At 51.3% G+C, this 27,523-nt stretch overlaps 1 protein-coding gene and 1 pseudogene across 14 annotated transcripts in view; both read left to right on the plus strand.

The window, feature by feature from the left end:
• ATP2B2 (ATPase plasma membrane Ca2+ transporting 2) overlaps positions 1 to 27,523 on the plus strand; it is a 368,357-nt gene that overhangs the window by 267,339 nt on the left and 73,495 nt on the right. For all 14 annotated transcript variants that reach the window (XM_070463331.1, XM_070463334.1, XM_070463335.1 and 11 more), the window contains 3 exons: positions 14,239 to 14,436; positions 19,470 to 19,727; positions 20,742 to 20,867. In XM_070463331.1, the coding sequence (XP_070319432.1) occupies positions 14,239 to 14,436; positions 19,470 to 19,727; positions 20,742 to 20,867 (582 nt within the window). The remainder of the gene's footprint in view (positions 1 to 14,238; positions 14,437 to 19,469; positions 19,728 to 20,741; positions 20,868 to 27,523) is intronic.
• On the plus strand, positions 22,845 to 23,388 carry LOC110124202 (cytochrome c oxidase subunit NDUFA4 pseudogene; annotated as a pseudogene).

Genomic DNA, 27,523 nt, shown 5'->3' on the forward strand with positions numbered 1-27,523 from the left:
TAGGTTTGTCATAGCTTTTCTTCCAAGGAGCAAGCATCTTTTAATTTCATGGCTGCAGTCACCATCTACAGTGATTTTGGAACCCAAGAAAATAAAGTCTCTCACTGTTTCCATTGTTTCCCCTCTATTTGCCATGAAGTGATGGGACCAGATGCCATGATCTTAGTTTTTAGAATGTTGAGTTTTAAGCCAGCTTTTTCACTCTCCTCTCACTTTCATCAAGAGGCTCTTTAGTTCCTCTTCTCTTTCTGCCATAAGGATGGTGTCATCTGCATATCTGAGGTTATTGATATTTCTCCCTGCAATCTTGATTCCAGCTTGTGCTTCATCCAGCCCAGCATTTCACATGATGTACTCTGCATATAAGTTAAATAAGCAGGGTGACAATATACAACCTTGACGTAAGCACATTAACAAGTATCAACTCATTGTATCTTCATAGCAAGCCTAGGAAGGAGGTACTGTCAAAATTCCCATTTTAGAGATAGGAAAACTGAGGCACCTGGGGGTTATGTCAATCCTGTAAGTGGCAGAACCCCTTCATGGATCAATGCAAAGAGGTGACTCATTGGAAAAGACCCTGATGCTGGGAAAGATTGAAGGCAAAGGAGAAGAGGGTGGCAGAGGATAAGATGGTTAGATAGCATCACCAACTCAATGGCAAACTCCAGGAGAGAGAGGACAGAGGAGCCTGGCATGCTGCAACCTGTGGGGTCACAAAGAGTCGGACATGACTGAGCATGACTCAGCAACAACAACGAAAAGTGGCAGAAGCAGGTGGTCTGGCCCCAAGTCCAGCACCAAAACAAATGGGTGGATGGCCCGTCCTGATTGAGGGTCAGCAAGGAGAAATGGAACACAGGAGAGATTTACTCAAAAACTGGAGTTGAATCAAGTCAGTTCTTATCGTGGCCCTACTGTGCGCTGGACAGTTTGCAGAAATGAGGTGAAGAAATGGAGAAAAAGGAGTGGAGGCAGGTAGACCTAAGCCGGCCATCGGACTATTTACCAGGGTGTGGTGGCTTCTGTGAGAGAAGAGAAAGATGCTGGGAGAGGATGGTGTTAAGGCAGACCCCAGAGGAAAGGAGACAGACCCAGACTGGAAAAGGAACCAAAGTTGGAAGGAGAGGCATTTCAGGTGGTATTTTATCACCTGGGATTAGAATGAATTTTTTAGGCATCTGTCTCCACCCTAGACTGCAAGCTCCTCAAAGCAGGAATAACATGCATTAATGGAATTAATAACCTGGGAAGTGTTGTGAATTTCACATACCTTGGGCTGGACTTATTTCTCACAGGAAAGCAGGACTGTATCAGTACCTGCAGGATTTGAAGTGGAGGGGAAATAGTCATCTCTGTGTCCTCAGGAGACAGTACGTATCTGACATTTTGGATGCAGCAATCATGAAATGTTTATTTAACAAATATGTGAACAGAGAAGAAAAGGAAATCAAAGAATGAATGGATTAGTGAGTGAGAGAGAGGGATTGGTTTTAATTGTTGAAGAGGGAATATTAGGCACTATTTGTTGAGCATTTAGAGCCAATAGTGGGGACATAAGGGCCTGAGGGGCACTTAGGAGAGATCAGAGCATCGTTCACTGTGAGTCAGAGGATGGCTGTTTGGGAAGGGAGATCCACTAAGGAGCCGCTGCAGGGACAGCCAAATGAGAGATGCGAGGACCCAAAACTCAGATGATGATCTCAGACCTGAAGAAGAAAGGTCAGATCCTAGAAATCCCAGGGTGGCTGGCCAGTATGGTCAGAAGGGGGGATAGATTTCAAGGAAATGAAGAGCTTGGTCTTAGACCTCCCAAATTGGAAATGCATTAATAGAGACATCCGGATGGGGCTACACTGTGGGCCTCTTGACATCCTGAGCCAGGGGTTGAAAGAGAAAGAGGACAGGACAGCAAATTCCTGAAACACAAGAACCCACTTCCAGACCCAAATCTGAGGCAGACATCACTAATCAATCCCGATACACAGACTCTTCAAACTCAACTCCAGGTAGCCCTTGCTAATCAGTCATGGTTAACTTGCAAGATGAAATTTATCTGTGGCTCCTGTCATAGAGGTGGCAAGGGTAGCCCTGAGATTTGACTATTCTCTGAAAGCTGAAATAAAAGAGGGAAAGCTAATGAGGGAGCAGTGATGGGAGCAGTGAGGCCGCAAAGTTAAGGTCAGATGTGAGCCCCCTGAGGTCCAGGTAGGGATCATGACATCTTCCCTCTGTAGGAAAGACTTTGAAGGCTTACAGAGTTTCAACACTTAAATTCTCGAAGAGGTTTCTTTTTTTTTTTTAAGGGACTTTGTTTTTTATATTTAGTTATTTTTAATTGATTAATGGTTACATTACAATATTGGTTTGATTTCTGCCATACATCCACATAAATTAGCCATAAGTGTACATCTGTCCCCTCCCTCTTGAACATCCCTCCCACCTCCTACCCCATCCCACCCCAGCCAAGTTGTTACAGAGCCCCGCCGGTTTGAGTTCCTGAGTCATGCGGCAGATTTCCATTGACGAACTATTTTACGTATGGTAGTGTGTATGCTTCCATGCTGCTCTCTCCATTCATCTCACCCTCTCCTTCCTCTCCCCCACCCTTGTCCGTGCGTCTGTTCTCTATGTCTTTATCTCCACCACTGCCCTGCAAATAGGTTCATCAGTACCATCTTTCTAGAATTCCACATATATGCATTAATATACAATATTTGTTTTTCTCTTTCTGACTTACTTCACTCTGTATAATAGGCTCTAGGTGGATCTCTTTCGCTAGAACTGACTCAAATGCATTCCTTTTTATGGTTGAGTAGTGTTCTGTTGTACATATGTACCATAGTTTCTTTATCCATTCACCCGTCGAAGGACATCTAGGTTGCTTCCATGTCCTAGCTATTGTAAGCAGAACTGCAGTAAACGTTGGGGTACATGTGTCTTTTTCAGTTTGGATTTCCTCAGAGTGTATGCCTATAAGTGGTATTGCTGGGTTGCATGGTGGTTTTACAAAGAGTTGGACAAGGCTGGGTGACTGAACAACAATCACATTTTGTTATTGTTCCTAGTTTTTTGAAGAATCTCCATACTGTCTCCCATAGTGGTTATATCGATTTACATTCCCACCAGCAGAGCAGGAGGGCACGCTTTTCTCTACTCCCTTTCCAGCACCTGTTGTTCGTGGACCTTTTGATGATATCCATTCTGACCAATGTGAGGTGATGTCTCATTGTAATTTTGATTTGCATTTCTCTAATAATGACCGATGTTGAGCATCTTTTCATGTGTTTATTAGCCATCTGTATTAAAGGAACTCTTTTTTTAAGCAAAATCACCCAGCTATTGGGCTTCCCAGGTGGCGCTACTGGTAAAGAACCCGCCTGCCAGTGCAGGAGACTTAAGAGACCTGGGTTCGATCCCTGGGTTGGGAAGATCTCCTGAAGAAGGGCATGGCAACCCACTCCTGGAGAATCCCATGGACAGAGGAGCTTAGCGGGCTACAGTCCATGGGTCACAGAGTTGGACATGACTGAAACAACTTAACATGAATGCACACACCCAGCTATTGTTATTCATTTTTCCCAAGTAGTGAAAATGCATCCATTCTTAGGGAGAATAATATTCTGAAGGTATAGTTTGACAACTTTCCTGAGAAGCCTAATTAGTCTCAACTGACTTCAGTTTTATTGTTTGGTAAATGTCCTAAGGAACATACTTTTCTCCTACTGTGGACTCTGTAGCCTGCCAGCTTTTCATGCCACGCCTGCTTCATGAGCACCTACTATGTGCCGGGCTCTATTCGAGGTAACAGGACAGTCTTCACCATGGAGCACCCAGCAAATTAGAGCAAGAACCAGCCTCAGAGCCAGCTATGGTCTCACCAGTGACCGGCCCCAGTGACCCTTCCTCTTTCACAGCCAGCTTAACAGCTGGAAAAAGAGTGTGTTCTGTCATCTTCCAAGAAAGCATTGTAGTCAGCCTGCCAGCCAGCCTGCTCCTGACCCGGCCAGAGCAGGGGCATGGCCGGTCAGCAGGGTAACCATCCCCTCTCCCCCAGAGGAAGGCGGACTCACGCCCCAACAGGACAGGCACAGCGGGGCTGGCTGAGGATCTGGCAGCCCTCGAGCATCTCAGGAACCAGGTTCCCAAAAGCAGGCACAAGTGACTTCTCCAGGGCTCAGGTTAGCACAGCTGCAGGAAGGCTTGCTAAAGGAAGCACACGCTCCCAAAACAACACACTTCTAAATAAGAACACACTTCAGAGAGAACATGGCACATGTCTAGAGAGAAACTTCACTGGGTTTTGCCAGGAATCAGTAAATGGTGTGATGATCACCTTGGCTGCTCCAGTTGGAGTCACTGAGTGTGTTTTCCCAGCTGCCCCTTTGCTCTCAGTATTAGCTGGAGCCTTGGTCAGTCCAGCACAGGCTTTCCTAGTAGCTCAGGCGGTAAAGAATCTGCCTGCAATGCAGGAGACCCAGGTTCAATTCCTGGGTCAGGAAGATCCCCTGGAGAAGGGAATGGCAACCCACTCCAGTGTTCTTGCCTGGAGAATCCCATGGACAAAGAAACCTGACGGGCACCAATCCATGGGATCGCAAAGTCAGACACAACCGAGCAACTAACACTTGGTCAGCCCAGCATCTTTATCCAGCTCCAGGCTGCGCCCAGGACCACACCAGTCCCTTGAGCAAAGAGACAGGAAGTACCCGGCCCCTGAAACAGCAGTGATGCTGACCCTTCTCTGCTGCACGGGCAATGACAGAGGTGGCCTTTGTCAAGTTATCGGAGAGACACGCAGAACATCTGAAGTATAAAAGAATGCTCGACAGTGTGTGGGGAAGCAACAACATCCATGATAGGTTCCTGGTGCAAATGCTTAGCCTGTCCTGAAAGAGCCTGTGTCACAGAGCAACAGGGGTGTGGGGTCTTGGCGTCTCGAAGCTGGGGTGCTAGTCCTACTCATGCCACTAATGGCTTGCATGCACCCAGTCAGGTCACTTCAGCTCCCTCCTCCATGGGGTGTCACAGGCTATCAGCTTCTGCAGTTGAAGCTCTTTAACCCGTACACGTGTGTATATGTGTGTGTGTGTGTGTGCTCAGTCGTGTCCGACTGTGGCCCAGAACTGTAGCCTGCCAGGCTCCTCTGTCCATGGAATTTTCCAGGCAAGAATACTAGAGTAGGTTCGCCATTTCCTACTCCAGGGGATCTTCCCGACCCAGGGACCAACCCACGTCTCTTGTGTCTCCTGCGTTGGCAGGCAGATTCTTTACCACTTGTGTCACCGATGCCTACTCTATGCCAAGCACTGTGGGCCAGGCATTGCCTTACACAGCCCTCTCATCAGGTCTCTGGGGGCCTGCGGGATCTCCCTATTTTATAGCCCAAGTGGCCCAGAGAAGATGAGTGACTTGTCCCAGGTCACACAGCTGAAGAAAGTGGAAGAGCTGAAGCCACCACTATTCACTGGAGTCCGTGACTACACAGCTCAGTGTCCGGAGGATCGAAATGAATAAGTGCGTGTCTCACTCGCTGCTGGAAGAGCCTGAGTCCGTGTGTGGCAACAGGGTTGCATGGTTAGACGTCCAAGTGGGTATAGAAGAGCCAGGGGGGTGGGAGTGACATTCCTGCTCACTAGTGTGTGACCAGTGCTTGCGGAGATGCCGGTGCACGTGAGTGCACAGTCACCGTTCACCGACTGACAGAAACGGCAAGCTGATGAAGGAAGCACGAGGCCACACACACACCAGTTCAGAGCGGGACTCAGGCCGGCTTCCCTGGGTTCCCTTCTCGCTCTGCCACTTCCTAGTTGTGTGTAAGACAGGATAATCATAGTGTCCCCTTCAAGGAGCCACACTGGGGATTAAGTGAGTCTGTGCCTGGGCATGCTGTTAGCCTAGAACCTGGCATGGAGTAAACACTCAGCGTTGCCTGTGAGGATGGTGAGGACCAGGGGTTTAGCCAGAGGGTTGTGTGCCTTTGTTGTTATTTAGCATTAGCGCTGTTGCTCTGTGCTGGTACCAACTGTGGGTCCAGCCGGGGACCCGCCGCCCCCCCCTCTCCCTCCTCCCCCCTCTCCCTCCTCCCCCCCTCTGTCTTTCCTCCTCCACAGGCACACAGTGAGTGGTTCCTGCCTGCCAGCCATAACCAAGGACACAAAATGAAATGACGCAGATCTTGCCTTTCAGGAGCTCAAAATTAAGTAATCCCAGGAGTCAGTTGAAATACCACTTAATAACTTCCGTAAGGTGGGGGGGTGGGGGGAGGTGAGCAGCATGGAAGGGCCATTAGATGAGAGTAAGGCCAGCCAGGGGCAGCTTCCTGGGGAAGGTGCTGTGACCCGTCCTGGGAGGGTGAGGCCAGAAAGGCAGCCAGGCATGCAGATGGCCAGGCCAAGTGGAGGCAGTGAGGAGAGATGAGAGGCTTGCCGTCAAAGTGGCATCCTCGGCGGGCTGCCCTGTAGCTGTCCTGCCCCCTCACGCAGGGCAGGCTCGCCCCCTCCATCAGCGGGCAGCACCTCCACCGGGTGCGGGCCACAGGCTGACTCGGCGGGCTCAGAAGGCCCCTCATGGAAGCTTAATGGCTTTATGAATGAATGATACAGCTACAGGAGAAGTGGGTCTCAGAATTTCTGAGCATCAAGGGCTTCCCTGGTGGCCCAGACAGTAAAGCATCTGCCTACAATGCAGGAGACCCAGGTTTAATCCCTGCGTCGGGAGTATCTCCTGGAGAAGGAAATGGCAACCCACTCCAGTACTTGCCTGGAAAATCCCATGGACGGAGGAGCCTGGTAGGCTACAGTCCATGGGGTCGCAAAGAGTTGGACACGACTGAGCAACTTCACTTTCACTTTCACCAGGCTCCTCAGTCGAGAGGAAACAGAGGCCCAGCGGGGTCACACAGCCAGTGAGTGTTTAGAGGAAGATCAAGGTGGGAGGCCAGGCCCCAGCCTCACACACTCACTCCTCATGACCTGTTTTTGTGTGTGTATTAATCGCTGAGTCGGGTCCGACTCTTTACGACCCCATGGACTGTAGCCCACCAGGTTCCTCCGTCCATGGGGATTCTCCAGGCAAGAATACTGGAGTGGGTTGCCATGCCCTCCTCCAGGGGGTCTTCCCAACCCAGGGATCGAACCTGGTCTCCTGCATCACAGGTGGATTCTTTGCCATCTGAGCCAGGGAAAGGTTTCTGTTTGGGTTCCCCAGAAGCAGAGTGTGAGCCAAGGGTGGAGTGCAGGTGGTATGTTTGGGAGTCACCTCAGCAGTGAGAGAGCAAGAAAAGAAAGCAAGGGAGAGAGCAATGCCATTGGGGGTGTGCAGGTGACTTGATTACGCTGCAGGGGACCAGGGCTATGTCCCACTTGACCTTGGCAGGGAGCATGTGGGAAGCACCTGAGAAATGTCCCTCCAAAGGTACAGGGCTGGAGTGTCTCTCCTGACTCCCAGCTCCCGCTGGGTGTGGTTTGGGGTAATTCTCAGCACTTGTGGGCCCCCTGCTTAGTGGCACCCAATGAACCCCCAGATGCAGGAAGAGCCCTGAAGCTGAAGACAGACTTGGAGGGCACGTGAAGGGTGTGGCCAGTGTGCTCCGGAGCTGCCCGCCGCGGCTGCAGTGCGGAGTCATGGCGGACCGAGGGGCTGGGGCACAAGAGCTCTTGCCACAGTTCCTTATGAGATAATAATAGTACCAGCAATGGTTTTCATTCATCGAGGTGTTTCCCTGCACCAAGTGCAATGCTGCGTCCGTTACGTTCATCACCTGAGGAAATAGGGACCAGTTAGCCCCTTGGAGGATTCCCAGGGGGCTCAGCGATAAAGAATCTGCCTGCAGTGCAGGAGACGCGGGTTCGATCCCTGGATCAGGAAGATTCCCTGGAGGAGGGAATGGCAACTTACTCCAGTATTCTTGCCTGGAGAATGCTCTGGACAGCGGAGCCCAGTGGGCTACAGTCCATAGGGTTGCCAAGGTCAGACACAATTGAAGTGACTTAGCACGCAGTTACACTATTATTGGGGCTTCCCTGATAGCTCAGTTGGTAAAGAATCCGCCTGCAATGCAGGAGACCCCAGTTCAATTCCTGGGTCAGGAAGATCCGCTGGAGAAGGGAAAGGCTACCCACTCCAGTATTCTGGCCTAGAGAATTCCATTGATTGTATAGTTCATGGGGTTGCAGAGTCAGACATGACTTAGCAACTTTCACTTTCATACTATTAATGATTAAAATAATAAAAATGAAAGGGATGTTCAGTGAGCTATGATAACATTCAAAAACAGGTCCAATCTGAAGGGGACAGAGAGCCAGGTTCAGCCAAGTTCAGTGTGAATGAGAGGGAAGAGCAGCAGGAACAGCATGTGCAAAGGCCCTGAGGCAGGAGAGCACTTGTACTGAAGCTATACTAGAGAGGCTGCTGGCGCTGGAGTGTATTGGCAGGGTGGGGGAATAAGGCTTAAAAGAAAGCAGGGGTCACACTGTCCAGGGCCTTCCAGATCTTGGCAAGGAGAACAGATTTCTCTCTGTGCAACGGAAGCCCCTGGAGCATCTTCAACAAGGGTTTAACATTCACACAGTGCACTTCATGCTTTTAAAACATCCCTCTGACCACTAGGTGGAGAATGGGTTGAGGGTGGCAGCAGGGAGGGAGATGGCTAATTGAAGTCCTCCTGGACTGATAACGCAGGCACTGAAGGGGAGTGGTCAGATCTGAATTAAGTATTCCTTTGAGTGGAGGGACACACAGGTAGTAAGTGATGAAGCCAAGTTTTTAACCCAGGAATATTTGTCTCCAAGTTCATATCTAAAAGCAGGGCCATTTCCTCCTCCAGGGGATCTTCCTGGCCCAGGGCTCAAACTGTGTCTCCTGCATTGCAGGGGTATTCTTTACCACTAGCACCACCTGGGAAGCCCCTCATATCAAAAGGTTATATGAAAATAAGTGTACACTTTCTTACAGTACATACTGAATTCCCCCTTTAAATTAAACTTTGAATCATTCAAATAAAACATGAATACATTCTCCTGGGTTAAAATAAAAATATTTTAGTCCAGGTTAGAGTCCCAACCACTGCAACCAGTCAAATTGCTCTTTTTCTCCCCAGAGGTCCCACCATCATGGGTTTGAAACAGATCCTTACAGAAGCTTTGCTACATATTTACGTATATATGTACCTATAGGAAATACAAACTATGGCTTTACTGAGTTTTCTGTTTTGTATAAATGGAATCAAACTGTACAAATTGCTCCGCAACTTGCCTTTTTCACTCTGTGCTATATTAGTACATATAAATGGATTGCATTTTCTAATTGTTGCATAATATTTTATGGACTGGATGCACCACAGTGGATTTAGCCCACTCACTTTCCAAAGATGGAAATGCATTTTTCTATAAATGTTATAGCTTTTGAAGGGCTCGTGGTTTTTTTTTTCCTTTCAAAATGTAAGACTTTTATTTATGCTAATGGAGGTACCCACGCTGCAGTGACAACACAAATATTTAGCAACTCTGAGCCTGGTGACTAAGTTTTCCCATTTTCTTCAGGTGCCTGGAATCCCTGGGAGTTAGCTCTTGTCTGTTGCCAAGTCTGTGTTTATAGCTCAAAGCTGTCTCCAGAACAGGGGAAATGGTGGAGTTATTGACTTCTAGGTGCAGGGCCCTGAAATAGGCATCCGGGCATGATATAGGAATAGTACAGCGTGGATTCTCAGAGACATGGGGTCCAATCCCAGCTGTAGCTGTGTGACCTTGAGCAAGTCACTTGACCTCTCTGAGTCTCAGTTTTCCCATCCACAAAATGGACTTTGTAATCCTCGTCTTATAGAATGGCCAGAGGTGAATGCAAGCTACACGTGTTGAGTGATGATCACCGGAGAGTACAGATGTGTGCATTTAGTGCCCCTCTGTCTGCAGCCCCAGCATACTGGAAAGAATGGGGTGATGGTATGGGGTGGGCCAGAGGAGTTCGTCCTGCATCTCTAAAGGGGTCACTCAAGGTCACAATGAAAAGACATGAATACTCTGTCACTGCTGCCAATGCCGTGTGAGGTCGCATTTGAGCTCAGAGATTTTCTGCCTGGATTCTGGGTACCTGTGGTGTGCCAGGCACTTCTCATATAGTTGTATGCCTTTCATTTGCACCCCAGCAGGCAAAAACAGCGAGTCTTCCCTCTGCCCCAATTTACAGATGAAGTGACTGAGGTTCTGAGAGGGAGTGTCACTTGCCCAAGTGGCAGGTTGAGGCTGGAATTTGGTCCCTCTGCTTCTGGAAGCTTTCCTGAGGCTGCAGGCAACCGCTCAGCAGAGCGCCCCGTCCTGGACCAACAGGGATGTTTCACCTCTCGTGATGACATCACAGATGTCTGTGTTCAACAATCAAGAGCCCTTCACAGAAGAAGAGAAAAGCAGCTTTTCTGGCCTCTTATTCCCCAAAAGGATGAGATAAAGGCTACTCAGAGGTCACCAAAGGACAGTTTGAATCAAATCTCTTAAACGACGCTGATGGAGAGAGAATATGAAATGCCCATAATTTTGTGTGTGCATTAAGGCTCAGTTTGTTTTTAAGCTGATGAGCAAGATGAGAACCTTTTGGTGAAAAGGGCCTGGGCCAGGAGTCAGGAGTCCAACCCCGGCTTTGCAACTGAATCTCTGTATCTGAGCCAAAATTCTTCCCCATCTCTGGGCCTCACTTTTCCCACCTGTCAAATGGAAGAGTGAAACTGGCTGACCACAGGACTTGTCCTGATCCAGCAATGGGGGAACCTGGGGCAGGGGATGGGCGGAGTGGGGTGCTTCTGGGATAGAGTTGCCAGATTTAACAAAGAAAAGTATAGGATATCTAGTGAAATTTGAATTCCAGATAAAAAAAATAATTTTTATTTGTTTGTCCCCAATATTATAGGAGACATAACTTAAAAATTATTTGCTGTTTATCTGAAATTCAGATTTAAGTGGTCATCCTGTATTTTGTCTGGCAACCCTATTCAGTGCCTTCACCTCCACTGGACCCCTCAATTCTTCGATGCAGATAATTGATATCTTCACAGGTTCTAGATGAACTCCTGGCCACCCACCTTCCCACCAGATCCTCACCACCCAATCCCAACCTCCCCACCAACACCCAGTTTCCTGTTGACATAGAAATTCTAGAGCCGTGAGCTGAGAGGTTTCATGGGTCTAGGAAATCCTACAGCAGAGATGGGGTGGAGATGCAGCTGAACTTGGGGACTTAAATCAGTGGAGAGATTTATGTCTGTGTGTGTCACATAGGCTGGAGGGACACAGTGTCTGTGGGTGCTCACAAGCAGCTGATCTCATCGTGTGCCGCGTCTATGTGTGCACACACAAACTAGTGGCACTGCGTCCGCGTGTAACCAAGAAACAGGCCAGGGCTGTGGTCAGGCGCGTTCCCGCCGGCACTGAAAGCCACATCCATGGGTGTGCACCGCATCCGCCTGAACCGTGTGGGGGCTGGACGCCAGGTCTGTGTGTGAGCCCCTGGATCCTCAGGAAACCCCACCAGGGGGCATGACGTATCACAGAGACACCTCCCCCCACTCAGGGCCCATCGACAGCATGATATGATGGTGAGACAGCCTGCGGGCCCCCAGAGAGGGAGAGTGAGCCACGCAAGGTCACACAGCAAGTGAAAATGCATCCAACCCAGGTCTTTGACAGAAGGTAAGACAGTGGCGAAATATCCGGGAGGCACATCCCAGGCCCAGGCTAACACAGTAGAGGCGGTGTGGTAGTTGGTAGCGGTGGTGTGGTCGTTAGGAATAGTGATGGTCACAAGTGGCAGCATGCTTGTTAGTGGCAGTGGTGGCAGTTAGTAGTCACGGCTGCGTCTATCAGGGCCAGTACGTACCAGGCACTATTTACACACATCGTGGTCCTAATCCTCCGTCAACCCTGCAAGACACTTGGAAACTTCCTGGACCAGGGATGTGGAATCTTCCTGGACCAGGGATAGAACCTGTGTTCCCTGCATTGGCAGATGAACTTCCAGCCTCTGAGCCACCAGGGAAGTCCAGAAAGACCTCTCCGGTACCCTGAAGGCTGCTGCTTGCAATCCTCAAGGCTGAGCCTGAAATGGCTAAGAAGAGCAAGTAGAGGGATGGGAACTGGCCAGGGCCAAGGCTCAGGGCCTGGGGGAAAAGCCCGTGTGTGTCCAGTCCAACTGGACAGAGATGCCCTTTGGGGCAAAGCTTCCTCAGGTATCCAATGACACTGCGGGCATTACAACAAATCATTCCTGTTCAACGAAAGAACCCACATTCTGCACTCAGCTCTCTTCTTGCACGTAATTAACAGAATACAAATTCTGACTCCAGTAGAAGACTTGAGCCACATGCTAGGGCATTGTTTTTTTACCGTGAGGACACACTTCCCTCACCTAAACTGTTCACAGAGAGCGTCCACACCCCTTCCTCTGCGGTGTACGGCTTACCACAGCCTCAGGCTTATTTTGCTCCCATTTTATTGATGAGGACACTGAGTTTCCAGGGGATGAAACAACCAGCCCAAGTTCATCCACAAACCTGACTCCTCACCCATTACTCTGTTCTCTGCCTTCTGTGCAAAAAGAAACTCATGTTCAAAAATCCGTGGTTCCACACAGTGTCTGCTATCAACTGCTGGGCATTTGTGTCTCTGAATTTTCAAGGCCTTCCTGGCTTTGTCCAGTGGATATTTGACACAGTATTTTAATTTTTAATATACTAAATGGTGAGATGCCCTTTAATCTAAATTGAATCTCCAGCACCATTCATCTCTCACACCAGCCTGGTAGTTTTGCTCCCAAAATAGGCACTGTTAATTTTCAGCCTAAGGGTGAGGAGACTTTAAATTTCTGCTCCTGGGAAGGGCATGGTTGGTGGCCTGGACCAGGTGGACTCTCCTACCTGTAGGTCTCCATAACAATTGTCTTTGGATATAAGGCTGTCACAGCCACCAGTCCCCACTTTGAGCCCTTCAGCCAAGTCCATCCTTCATGCCGTATGTGAGGAGACTGAGATCCAGAGGGAAGTATATTGTCTGCAGTCACAGGGCCCTTCCACTGTACCTGTCCTCACCTTGACCAGCCTCCTCTCCATCTCACTGAAAACCCATCTCTTCAATCATTCCTCCAGGAGGTCGTGATTAATGACCCTACTGTCTTAACTGAACAATAATGACCCAATATCTTCACCTGGGAGCTTCCCTGGGGGCTCAGTGGTAAAGAACCCACCTGCAACGCAGGAGATGCAGTTTCGATCCCTGGTTCAAGAAGATCCCCTAGAGAAGGAAATGGCAACCCACTCTAGTATTCATGCCTGGAGAATCCCATGGACAGAGGCGCCCACAGGCTACAGTCCATGGGGTCACAAAAGAGTTGGACACACCTGACAGACTAACGCTTTTCACTGTGAACACATACTAGCCAGTCCAGCATGGGAGGCTGGGGGCAACATTTCCATGTGCTTAGAACAGGGCCGGCCTGGGTCCTCGGGTCCCAAGAGTGTGCTACAGCCACAGCTGGGTCTCATGAAGGCCCATCTATGAAAGGGGCATAACCCAGCTCAAGCTCCCTTCCTCCCACTGCACAGGCAGGACAGTGGATCTCCAGCGCTGCCTGTACTGATAGGCAAGGCCAGTGGGGTGGGGGGAGGTCTCCTGGGGAACAGGACATCCTCAGGCTCTTCTTCAGGGTCTCAGCCAGTCTGGCTCTTGGAGGCAGTAGGTGGGCGTCTTACTATGAACATCAGAAGAGGCTCAGGACCCAGAACCCCATTTTGGAGACATGTCCATCTCCTGTACCCCTGAACCACAGACTGTAGGATCCCAGGACCACTGAGCCCTGAGCAAGGGGCTCTTCCATTCACGGGACTCACCCAAGGGGCAGGCATGCAGAGAAATAGGGGTTGAATGAATAACTGGATGAACAAAAGATTGTTGGAGTCCTAGACCCTGTGATGTGTTAGCTTGTCTATAAGAGTAGATATTGGACCCCGGGTCCTCTGCAACTGGAACAGCAGAACGCCCGAGTCCTCCAGCTCCAGCACACTAGTTCAGATCTTCTGGATCGAAGCTAGCATTGGGCACAGGCTCCTGATGGGTTCCTGCCAGCTTCCTGCCTTGTTTTTGCCTCTCTTCCCTTCCCGCTTTCCCCCTGCCACACGGCCGCCCCCCTTGGGGTGATTCTTAGGCATGTGTGTCTCCCCAGGACCCCCAGGCCAACCTCTCTGCACTCTGTCCACAGGTTTGCCAGGCACCGCTCCAGACCTGGAGAAGAGAAAGCAGATTTTTGGGCAAAACTTTATACCTCCAAAGAAGCCAAAAACCTTCCTGCAGCTCGTGTGGGAGGCCCTGCAGGACGTGACGCTGATCATTCTGGAAATCGCCGCCATCATCTCCCTGGGGCTCTCCTTCTACCACCCGCCCGGCGAGAACAATGAAGGTAAGAAGGCGCCTGGGACCTCCTCCCCTGGCCTGCAACACACGTGCCCGGCCGTACCTCGGGGCACCTGGGGCTCAAGGCCACCGTTCCCTCCAGGCTGGGAAACTGAGGCCCAAGGGTCAGTGGGTGGCTGAGCTGGACCTGGGGCTGAGAGTGCCTGGCCCCCCTTCTCCCGTGTGGGAAACGCAGAGGTTGGATCAACCACGGTCACGTTAGAGTGAGCGTTTGTCGGGCGCTTAGTGTGCTGAGCTCCAGGCCAAGACACCGTCCTCCAACAGCCCCATGACCTAGGGGCCATGATTATGCCCATTTTAAAGATGAGGAAACCAAGGCACAGGGAAGTGCGTTAACTTGCTCCAGGTCACCCAGCTAAGAAAGAGCCCCCAGATTTTGTGGTGGGGTTTGTTAAAGACACCACTGCCTGGACCATGCTCTTGTTCTTCAGTCGCTCAGTTGTGTCCCACTCCTTGCCACACCATGGACTGCAGCACGCCAGGCTTCCCTGTCCTTCACCATCTCCCAGAGCTTGCTCAAACTCATATCCATTGAGTCAGTGATGCCATCCAGCTATCTCATCCTCTGTCGTCCCCTTCTCCTCCTGCCTTCAATCTTTCCCAGCATCAGGGTCTTTTCCAATGAGTCAGCTCTTCACATCAGGTGGCCAAAGTATTGGAGCTTCAGCTTCAGTCCTTCCAGTGAATATTCAGGGTTGATTTCCTTTAGGATTGACTGGTTTGATCTCCTTGTTGTCCAAGGGACTCTCAAGAGTCTTCTCCAGCACCACAGTTTGAAAGCATCAATTCTTTGGCGATCAGCCTTCTTTGTGGCCACTCTCTGTTTATGTTGAATGGAGTCCAAGGGAGAGTGACCCCAAACTTCTATCCAGCTGCTCTCTGTAGGCTCCACACTGTCTCAGCTGAGGACAGACCCTCCGAATTGCCCACCCACAGGCTGCATCCATGCTCGATCTGACATGGTGTCAGCCTCAGGCCCCTTGCCCTCTGGGCGCTCTAGCTTCTAAGTGATCCTGTTTCAGCCCCAACACTGGGCTCCTTGAGGCCCCCAACTGTGAGAAAACCATGATGACGTCAGAGCCCTGTGAACTTGGTATTCTAGAACACGGATCTCAAACATCAGCCCACGGCCAAATCCAGCTCACCCCCTGTTTTTGTATGGCCCTTAAGCAAGTCACTTTCCTTCTGTGAATCTCAGTTTCCCCATCTGCTAAACAGGGCAACAGACCTCACCTGGAGAGGTTATAACAAGGAGGTGGTGGAGGGGCGCGTGGACAGCCTGGCACACAGAGGGCGCCCAGAGGTGCTGGACCTGCTGCCGCCGTCAGGAGGACCACCCTGGGCTTCCTTCCCTGCATCCCCATCGGGGATCTCACTCCTGGTGCCTTGAGGAGGAGGCCTCTCAGTCCCAATCCTGTGCTTGCTTCAGGGCCAGCACACCCTGGTGGGGCCGATGCTGAGCACGCTCTGCCATGTGGCACGTCTCGGGCTTGAGAGGGCGTCCTGAAATATGGCCTGGGTTCTGAATGGGGCCATTGCTTGATGGGTGGAGGAAGTACTGTCCCACTCACCCAGGGAGGGTTCTGGAGCAAACCCACTTTCTCAGTCAGGACTCAGGAGCCCTAATGCAAAACCTCATAAATAAACGAGGAGGTTGGGATTAACATATACACACTAATAGACACTAAAATAGATAACAACAAGGACCTACTATACAGCACAGGGAACGCCGCTCAATATTTTGTAATAACATCTAAGGAAAAAGAATCTAAAAAAAATAGATATGTACGTATAACTGAATCACTATGCTATACAGCTGAAACTAACACGATCTTGTAAATCAACTAAACTTCTATTTTAAGAAAAGAAAACCTCAGCCTCCATTCTTCCTTTAATTCCAAATACTGAGCACCTGCCAAGGGCTAGGCTTCACCAACTCCGTGCAGCTTCCCTTTATCATGGCGAAGTGTTTTAAGCCTGAATCCCTCTACACATCTATTCGTAAACAGAAAGATAGGCAGACTGATAAATGTATACACATAAACCGTGGGCTATGTAGGATTACATAAGATATATTGTTTTGCTGTTAGATTTTGATAATCTGATTTGGCATTAGTACAAAAGTATAAATACCTTTGTTATTAATAATTATTAGGCATCTTAATGTGCTTCATAAACAGATCATCCTTCTAGGTTCACTGCTTCAGGCAAGCAAATAAAAAGTGGAAACCAAATATATGAAAGCATCTCTATGGGCCTCATTTGCCCAAATGAGGAGGTGGTTTCTGAGGTTCTTTGTACAGATGCTACCCCGTTCCCTCCCATGCCAGAATTTCCTGAGAAGCTGGAGAACCAAGTCTATCTGTAAGCTACCTCGATTTTTTTTTTAACCTAATATTACTAGTTGATTCCTTTTTTCTGCATCACCTCTTTCCAAAGAGGGTTTAAAGCAAATAAGTCTGCTCCCTTGATTGAGATATAAATTTGACTTTGAACTTTATGGCAACCAAAGCAGAAAGTGAATTAGGATGATTTGCATAGCTCAAGTTATCAGTTAGGAGGAAAGGAAGTTCTTTAAGAAGATAGCACATCCCCTGACAATGAACTGTGGGATGAACTTACACATAGGACCTTATGTGCGAGCATGCCGTGTTGTTTCGGTCGTGTCCGACACTTTGCGACCCAATGGACTGTAGCCCACCAGGCTCCTCTGTCCATGGGATTCTCCAGGCAAGAATACTGGAGTGGGTTGACATGTCCTCCTCCAGGGGATCTTCCCCATCCAAAGGATCAAATCGTCTCCTGAATTGGCAGGCGGATTCTGTACCACTAGCGCCACCTGGGAAGCCCAGGCCATTATGAGAGATGCATAATGGGCAGCACTCTTTGCAGAAATTTTGTAGAAAAAAGAGAAGAAGATGGTACACTGCTTCTTGCATAAGCCTCGAACAAAGCTAAGGGCGCAACACAAAAGCATAATAAGGAGGGTAATTCCTACTATTTTTAGAGCCACCGCTAGTTGGAAGCTTTTAGGGGAAAAGTTCATTTGATACTCACTTGACCCTCACAACAGCCCTGTGGACAGGTAATCTTATTACCCAGGAAGCCGAGGCCCCGAGATAGTAAATGACTTGCAAGTTCAGACTCCGGGAACCGGCAGAACCGTGACTCAGACCAAGGCGTTCTGGCTTCCGTGCCCGCGTGCCTGTCTGTCGGCTGCCTTTCCTCAGAAAGGGACCAGGTTGAGTCAGCACCACCCGGATAAGTGACCTCAGGTGACCCAGTGTGGTGCAAGCTTAGAACTCAGTGGGCAGGGGGTAGAGGGGGTGCAGTGGGGACACAGATCAGGCTCCTGGAGGGGTGCCCCACAGCCCTGCTCTCCGATGCCTGGGGTCGCCTCCATCCTAGAGAGGCGGGAGCCAAGGCCCAGAGAGGGAAGGACTTGCCTAAGGTCACACAGCGTGAAGGCAGGCGAGCTGGATTTGGAACTCCAAGCTTCTGGTTCTTTCTACTGCCCCTCACTTCTTCCAGCTGAGACACCAGCTCAGGCCACACTGGGTTGATAAGGGCAGCTGAACACACTTTTTTCCTGCAGAATGGAGTTCTCGAACTTTATGACTTACTCCTCTCTGATACCCAAGCCCGGGCCTGTGCTCTGAACCTTCCATGGTGCCTTGACCACCCCCTGCCATGGCAGACTTAGGCTGCAGCAGTTACGTTTAAAGTGATGCTGTGTACTAAGTTGCTCAGTCGTGTCCAACTCTGCGTGACCTTGTGGACTGTAGCCCCCCCAGGCTCCTCTGTCCACGGGATTCTCCAGGCAAGAATACTGGAGTGGGTTGCCATGCCCTTCTCCAGGGGACCTTCCCAACCCAGAAATCAAACCCGCTTCTCTTATGTCTCCTGCATTAGCAGGCAGGCTCCTGACCACTGGTGGCACCTGGGAGGCCACAGAACAGTGCTGGTGATGGACCAGCACTAGACTGCCTTGCCGTACCCAGAACCCCTCCCTGTTAGCTTTCTTGGCTCCGAGACCTCTAGACACCTGTTGGGGGTCAAAAGGCACTTCCACGGCAGGGCTAGGGTAGGCATAACCCCTGCTGCCAACTCCCTGCCCATGACAGCTCCCTTAGTGCCAGAGAGCCAGAAGAGTGACCAGCACATAATAGCTGCTTAGAAAATGTTTGTGACTTGACCAGTTTTGAGAGTCCTTATTTGATGTCGGGCCCTGGTAACCACCTCGGAAGCAGTTTCTCCATTTTACTGATGAACAATCACAGGGAAGCCTAGAAAGGCCAAGTGGGTTCCCCAAAGTCAGACAGACATACTTTAGAAAACCCTGGGTCCAAGGAGGGCAGTTGCAGTCTCCCCAGATCCTGTGGTCACAATCTCTAGATCCTGTCCCTGCCCCAGTCCAAGGGAGCCCAGAGGTGACCTCAGCAGGGCCCACCCACACCCCTCTTTCTTCCCCTCCCTCATCTCTTTCTCCTGATTGCCCCAGAGCAGCAGGAGGTGTTCTCAGGGTCTGGCGGCTCTGAGTGATGGAAGGAACCCACACCTCTACTTTCTTGCCCTTCCTAGGCACCATGTAGTCATCAGACTGTAGGTCACACAGGTGGCTCAGGGTATTGGTATCCTCACTGTGTATTGGAGGCTCCGATCCAACGAGAGCCACATAAGACCCTCCTGTGTGCTGAGCGCTGCCCAGAGCTTTGACCTCCCTCCCCTGGAGCCTGGCCTCCGTGACTCCCATTTTGCAGACCAGCACACCACAGCAGCTCAGGAAGGGCAGTGACTTGCCCAGGACCAGAGGAGGGCAGCAGCAGGGTTCGGACCCAGCTTGTTGGAGAGCAGGTCCCGCCCCAGCCTAGAGGCCTGCCGCACAGTTGCTGGAAGAATGGAAGGAAAGGATGTCAGCAAAACTGCCTTTTAGACCCTAAAGCACCTGCAGTGTAGATGACAGTGAGGCCCCTTCTGCCTGGCTGACCCATCCCGCCTGCTTCCTTCCGCTCTGCGCAGGATGTGCGACGGCCCAGGGCGGGGCAGAGGATGAAGGGGAGGCAGAGGCGGGTTGGATCGAGGGGGCCGCCATCCTCCTGTCGGTCATCTGCGTGGTCCTGGTCACGGCCTTCAATGACTGGAGCAAAGAGAAGCAGTTCCGGGGCCTGCAGAGCCGCATTGAGCAGGAGCAGAAATTCACTGTGGTCCGGGCCGGCCAGGTGGTCCAGATCCCTGTGGCTGAGATCGTGGTTGGGGACATCGCCCAGGTCAAATATGGTAAGTGACCCCACTGTTGAGCTGGGGGCTAGAACTGGAGTCCAGGCAGGGGTGGGAATGGGCCAGGCAGACCCAGAGAAGTGGGCCCAGAGCAGAGGGTGGATTCCTGAAGGCTGACCCCAAGCTAAGATATCTTCTGAGCTTCTTGAAGAGGTGGAAGGCTCATTTCTGGAGGAGGTAGGATTCCAGAATGCATTTAAACCAAAAAATGGCAAATGCACGACACATGTACCACCACTCTCTAAACATCTACCCTTAGCAGACATTACTAATTGATCTCAGCTCAAACCTGAGATAACATCATCAGATGACTTCTCAACCCAGCACTCCAAGGAACACTAACACTCAGAGTGGGCTGAGGAAGTGAAATCCCTTTCCCTTCTCTGATTTGGCTGTTAATGGAGATTGTTGTGCTAGAGAAGGTGTTATGGGGAGTGGACAGGAATGGGAAAATATTCCAGGCCCGTGATGCTGCCGTGGAGAAAGTGAGCAGGCTGGTGCCAAAGGGGATTTAGTTGAGATATGTCCTAGGTAAGTAGAGGTAAGAGAAGGGGGAAAGATTAGAGGACCCCTTCTCACCAGCCGTGTTATCCTCCGATAATATTCCTGTCTTGGGGTCTATTCAGCCTAGTCAAGACAGGTTAGTCCCTTCCCAAAGAATTTCCCCAAACCATAGTCGAGGCCAGAGAAGAATGAATCATTGAGAAATCTGGGCCCTAAATCCATGCCATGCCAAGCAAAGCACTTTAGAAACTGAAGGACATGCCCACTCGAACTCAGATAGAGGCAGGACCCAACCTCAGTGCTCCAGGCCCCCTGCCCTTCACCCGGACCCCAGGCTTCAGCTGCCCATTGGCCTCTGATGGACGCCACCTTGGTTCCTGCACCCTGGGGGCGCTAGGCAGCCTGTTCCAGAAGGCGACTCCTCCTTGCAATCATGCTTGAAGGGAATATTCCAGCCTCTCCAGCCCCTGAGACCCTGCTGACCACCCCCTTTACCCTTCCTCCCACCAGGCGACCTCCTCCCTGCCGACGGCCTCTTCATCCAGGGCAACGACCTCAAGATCGACGAGAGCTCCCTGACCGGGGAGTCTGACCAGGTGCGCAAGTCGGTGGACAAGGACCCCATGCTGTTGTCAGGTGAGTTGCGGCCCGCGGTGGGCTCACTCCCGTCGCCGGTTCCTGCCCGTGTCCCCTTGATGAGGCTGGGGGGTCTCAGAGCCTTTGGTCTCTGGCCTGCTCGGCCCCAGCCAAGAACTCCCTCCTTTTCCCCAGCAGACATTCATTAAGTCTACTGTGTAGTCAGTACTTCTCCAGGCCCTGGGGTGAGCCCAGCGAAAAAAACTGATGATGAATTCCTGCCCCCTCCAACCATGGAACTTACCTTCTAGCGAATTGGTTTTCTGAAAGTTGAACATGGAAGTCTGTTCTCATTCAGGACAAGAAAGAATCAGTCTGGTGACCGTTGTTTTAGAGGCATACTGTGTGCCAGGCACTGGTCTGGGGACTGGGGCCTGAGACAGATGAGGCCCCAACCTTGAGGAGCCTGTGGTGTTGTGAGGGGTCAGACATTGTGGAAACTCCAGAGAGTAACAGATAGACTCTTGAGAGTCCCTTGGACAGCAAGGAGATCAAACCAGTCAATCCTAAAGGAAATCAACCCTGAATATTCATTGGAAGGACTGATGCTGAAGCTGAAGCTCCAATACTTTGGCCACCTGATGCGAAGAGCCAACTCATTGGAAAAGACCCTGATGCTGGGAAAGATTGAGGGCAGAGGAGGAGAAGGGGATGACAGAGGATGAGATGGTTGGATGGCATCACCAACTCAATGGACATGAGTTTGAGCAAACTCTGGGAGATGGTGAAGGACAGGGAAGCCTGGCGTGCTGCAGTCCATGGAGCTGCAAAGAGTCAGACACGACTGATAACTGAGTAACAGCAATGACAGATACACAATGAAAATAAAGCAGGTCAATGGGGGTGTCGAGGAGGCCCGTAAGCTGAGGTGTGAATGATGACACAGAGCTGGTCTCGCAGCTTCCAGAGGATGAATATACCGGCAGCAGGAATGGCACGTGCAAAGGCCCTGAGGCAGCACTGGGAGCAAGATGGAGGGGTCAGATGTCAGGCCTGGTGCGCCGTGCTCAGGAGTTTATAAAAGTTCTGAGTGTGATGAGTACTTTCTGGAACTGGCAGTAAGCTGATCCCGTTTACGTTTTTAAGATCTCAGTCTGACTGCTGCAGGGGGGGGCAAGAAAGGAGGGGTGACCCTGCAGAGGTGAGGCACCAGTCAGGTGAAATACCTTCTCCGAGCAGGACACCTGTCCAGCAGTGCTCAGCAAACATCGTCTGAGCAGCTGCTCTGGGCCAGGCTGAGCAGTGGGACACCTCCCCACCACCCCACGATGATACAGACTCACCCCCCGCCCTTGGAGACCTCTAGCCTGAGCGAGCAGGAGCAGGAGGTCAGGGAGTAGACTTGCAAATAGCTAAGTCCATAGAAGAGGAGCAAGGAAGGTGTGAGAAAACCAAGGGGCCAGAACCATCTAGAAGAGGTAGAATTGAGCAGGGTTTCAAAGGATCAGCCGGAGCCCACCAGGCAGAGTTGTGGAGAAAGGGTCCCCCTAGCAGAGGCACAGAGGTCTAAAGGAGGGTGGAATTTCCTAGAAATGTTACAAAGAGGAAGGGGTGCATGTCTACAGGGTATGATGGTAAAAAGAACTGAGAATCGGATCTGGGGCACTTACTTATCAAGAACTTATTCAAGTATTCATTTATTGAGCACCTACTGTGTGCCAGTGGTTCATGGAACAAGCAAGGTGCCTGCCCTCCTGGAGCTTAGAATCTGGTAAAAGAGGAACAAAGAAGAAAGGAACAAACAAGCAGATACGTGCCACAGTTTCAGATAGGGATAAGTCAGGTGAAGACGTTACATCATTGTAGTGAGATAGAGACCCTGAGGAAGGGGATGGGAATCTTAGTTGATCAAGGAAAAGCGTGTGTGAAGAGGCTGCATTTGAGCTAAAGGCAGAGTAGTGAGAGAAAGAGCATTCCACAGGTGCGGTGAGTGCTAAATCACTTGCGGCTTAGTTTTTCTGTCCGTTTGGACTCGAGGCCTCTGTCACAACCATGCTCCGCCAGATCATCGGTCAGACCAAGAAGCATCCTAGATTGATCCCCCTCTTCATATTTATTGGAGCAGCACTGTATGTCACACGCCTGGCATTGTTCAATCCTGACGTCAGTTGGGACAGAAAGAATAACCCAGAACCCTGGAACAAACTAGGTCCTAATGATCAGTACAAGTTCTACTCTGTGAACGTAGATTACAGCAAACTGAAGAAAGAAGGTCCAGACTTCTAAATGAAATATTTCACTTAAAGCTGCTTAGAATGAAGGTCTTCCAGAAGCCATCTACATAATTTTCCACTTAACCAGGAAATATTTCCCCTCTAAATGCATGAAACCATGTTGGTGTATTGTGTTGGGGTTTACACTGATGAATAAATAGTCTGAAACTTGAAAAAAAGAAAGAAAGAAAGAGCATTCCAGAAAGAGGGACAATAACTGCAAAGGGCCGGGGGTCCGCCCGAGTGATCATGGAAAGCCATAAGTGCGCTCTGGGAACTCACAGCCACGTGGGAGTTCTGTAAATGGTCATCGCCCTGTGGCCTTGGTCCTGACCTCTGGGCTGAGTGTTGTCAGAGAGGCGGGCACCCTTGAGAGAAGCGGCTAGGTGAGTTATGAGGCTCAGTGCAAGTTGAGGGGAGGTGCTGGGCCTGAGTGGATGGGAGATGAAGGTTCCAGACAGTTTGGAGGAGAGGAGAGGTAGTTCCCTGGCAGGAGGCTGGGGAGAGAAAATGTTCAGGATCACTGACCCGAACAAAGCATCACCAAGCAGCCCCACAGATGTGGAGACCCTGGAAAAGAGCAATAGGGTAGAGGTGGACGGGAAGTCGGCTGGCCAGCCCAAGTAGGGTCAGCCACTCTGGTCTCAATCTATCCACCTGTCAAGACAAATGGAGGAGACCCTGGGCCTCTGGGCATCAGGAAACAGGAGCTAGGGTCTCCTGTGATGTCTTTTGAGGGCAGGACAGAGAAGGGTGTGCCAAGGCCAGGGGATTTCGGTTGGTTTATGCTGATGCTTGCATTGCTGGTGATCTGGTGGGAGGTTTCTAGCAGGCTCCCCTGGAGCTCTCTCCTGTTGCAGTATGGAAAGTGCCCATCAGGTTTGCAGAGCCCACACACCCAGGGAGGGTCAGGACCCATAAAAGGTGGCCAGAGTGCAGGGTGGACTAGACTCGAGAAAATGAAACTGAACTTTGAGCTGCAGTGCCGACATTCTGAAATGTGACGGGGAGGGAGGGCCGTGGCTTAGCCCAAGCTCCAGGGGGAAAGACAGTAAGAAAGGGGCGTAGTCAGCCCCATGGAAAGCAAGCTGATTAGAAAGAGAATTCTGTGACAGTCAGAACCATTCTAGGAACAGACGAGGCTGCCTGTGTGGTAGTGAGTTCCCTGTCACTGATTGTGTGTAAGTAGGGCCTGGACAGACTGGGGATGGGGTGGTTGTAGAGGAGGCTGGAGCAATGAGCAGACACTGCCTTCAGTGCCCCTCCCTGTGGTGAGAGTCACAGCTCAGTACACCCGTCCTCACCTGCACCTCAGCTGCAGACCCGCCTTGCTTCCTTTCCTCTGCCCTGCCTCTGGTGAGGCCGTTCACGCCTCCTGGAGGGCCCTTTTCCTTCCTCGTTGCACATTTAACTCCTGCTCATCTGCCCAGCGCCACCTCCTCCATGAAGTCTTTCCTGACCACCCTTTGGCCTGCACCCGAGCACCTCCTGGGACCCTTGTGCTGGCCTGTGACATCACACTGCACTCAGCCGTTCGGGCACAGCCTGTCATGCTGATTGAGTTTTGTGCTGCGCAGAGCATCTCAGATAAAGAGCAAGACTATCCACAGCCCCGCCACCCAAACAAATCTTAACAGGCCTCACTTTCATGGGCCCTTCCATCCTTGGCTGGTCCAAGTGGGTGGGAGCCCGGGCCTGAGGCTGCCAGGAGGTCAGCCCAGCTCCACCCCAGGCCCTGCACCCCTTAGGGTTCAGGCAGTGTCTGCCGAGTGAGGAGGGAGGCTGCACTGCGTAGTAGAAAGAACAGAGTCTGGCCAGGCCGAGCCGGATCTGGGCACTGGAATGAACTCACCGTGTGGCCTTGGGCACGTCGCGTCACTTCCCTGAGCCTCGGTTTACCTGTGAGGACGACAGCAATGTCCTGGTGTGTGATGTAGGTGAGGCCCCTACCTAGCACGGTGCTGCCAGAGGGATGCCCACGGTGGGCTGGGTCCCTTCCCTGCTCCTCCTGAGGAGCCTGCACTTGGGAGTGACATAGGCCTGGGTTCAGATCCCGACTCTGCCCCTCATTGGCTGGGAGACGCTGGACAAGCTTCTTTCTGAGCCTGCATTCCCTCAATTGTAAAATGGGAGAACAACAACAGCTTATGTGTCCTTTTCCCACCTCTTCCTTCATCCTGAATGTGTCACTGTTCCCCCTCTCTGGGCTGGCCCCATCTCTCCATCATGTAACTCCTCCCCACCTACAGCCTTATGAGCCTGCCTCCTCCAGGGAGTACACCTGGATTGCTCTCTTCCCCATTGCTCTCAACTCTGCATAACTGTCACATTTGGGCATTCTTTTTTTTTTTTTTGCCCATGACCAGACTCTTCATACCCTTCCTCTGTGCTAAAGTCTTTGCTGGGCCTTTTGGTCAGATGACCCTCAGAAAATACAGAGACCAGCCTAGGGACACCTGCAGGGTCCTCATGGTAGTTGAGAAACCCCCCCTGCCCCGCACCCGCCACACACACACCCCTACATCACATCGAGTACATTGGCTCAGCCTAGAGGAAGGCAAATAATGCTTGGTTCTGGGTCCAGTGGCTCAGCCTGTGACCCTGGACGGGTTACTTCGTCTCTGACCATCCATGTCCATGTCTGTGTAGTCATCGGGACCCCCCACATCTGCCTACCCCACAGGGCTGTTTTGGGGACCACATGCCTAAACCAATGGGACTATCCTTTGTGAATGGTGTGCTTGTGAGATGCTGCATGATGTGGATCAAACACAGAGGCAGAACCCCCCAGTGCCTGCTCTGCATCAGCTCCCGCTATGACCTCTGCCCCTTGGGCCTTCAGCTTCCCCATTTGTCAAATGGGGGCAGACCAGGCTTCAAAAAGATTCAGCTGTCTCTCTAGTACTCAGGGCACAAAGGAAATCCTAAAGGCCTGGAGCGTATCCCCGAGAACAGACAGAAGGACGCAGGCCCATGTCTGCAGTGTCTTCAACCTGGGCAGAGGAGATATGCAGGAATCTCAGGGCAATCCTATGTCCACGGGGCCGGGGGGTGGCGGGGAGGCGGGGGCGAGGATGGGCAACAAACCCAGTGTCACCTTCTCCCCCTGCCGCCTGCCCACATGCCAACCAGTGTGACAGTGATGTCCACTTTGCAAGGGAACCCAGAGGTCCAGATACTTCACGTACAATTGGTTAAGATGTTGGAAAGAAAGACAACATGTGGATGGGCCCTGGAGTGCAGGGGCCCGTGAACTCGGCCTATTTTTTTTTTCCTAGTTTTGTATTTTAAAATAATTTCAAACTTTCAGAAAAGTTGCAGGAGTAGCACAATGAACGCCTGCATGCCTTCCCTCTGATAAAACCACTACGGCCGGCACCCTGCCCTCGCTCTCGGGAGCCGTACGCTCTCCCTTGTCGGGACCCCTTCCTCCTTCAGGTGTGTCTCCCGAGAAATGGTATTTTCATGAGTAACCACAGCACAGCTGTCAACTCAGGAGGCACAGGTGCAGTGCTGTCAGCCGACGCACCATCCGTGTTCACATGCACCGCCAGTCCCCACGGCATCCCCCAGGCTGGGGCCCGGTGCAGCGGCCCTGCGGCATTTAGACGTCCTGCCTCTCCAGGCTCCCTTAACGCAGAGCAGGTCCTCAGCCTTGCTTTGCCTTTCCTGGAAGGCCAGTGGTTTTTAGCCCTTCTGGGTCATGAACCCCCATGAGAGCCCCATGAAAGCAGAGATCCCTCCTGTTAGAAATAAATGCCCAGACTTGCCACTTTGCAGCCTGGCTTGCCAGGTGGAGCTAGTGGTAAAGAACCTGCCTGCCAGTGTAAGAGACATAAGAGACGCAGGTTCGATCTCTGGTCTGGAAGATCCCCTGGAGAAGGAAATGGCAACCCACTCCAGTATCCTTGCCAGGAAAATTCCATGGACAGAGGAGCCTGGCGGGCTACAGTCCATGGGGTCGCAAAGAGTCAGACATGACTGAAACAAGGAAGGACGCATGCACACGCAAGAGACCCCCAGATGCCTGGAGAGCCCTAGTCTGGTCTCCATTTGCAGCAGGGGAAAGGTGAGGCCCCTCAGGCACGTAGGGACCCTCAGAGGACAGGGCCAGAGCAGAACACCACCCCTCCAGCCTCTCAGCTCCCCTGCAGCCCCCGCTCACGAGCTTGCCTCTGGAGAGCCTGTGACTTCATTACCCAACAACATGGCCCATTTGAAGCATCTTGTAGTGAATTCTGGGGATGGCTCAGCAGGTGAAGAATCTGCCTGCAATGCAGGAGACATGGGTTCGATCCCTGGGTCTGAAAGATCCCTGGGAGAAGGGCATGGCAACCCACTGCAGTATTCTTGCCTGGAAAATCCCGTGGACAGAAGAGCCTGGTGACTACAGTCCATGGGGTCACAAAGCATTGGAAAGGACTGACAGGACTGATGAACACA

The sequence above is a fragment of the Odocoileus virginianus genome, unplaced genomic scaffold (genome assembly GCF_023699985.2).
Source record: "Odocoileus virginianus isolate 20LAN1187 ecotype Illinois unplaced genomic scaffold, Ovbor_1.2 Unplaced_Contig_2, whole genome shotgun sequence".
Lineage (NCBI taxonomy): Eukaryota > Metazoa > Chordata > Mammalia > Artiodactyla > Cervidae > Odocoileus > Odocoileus virginianus.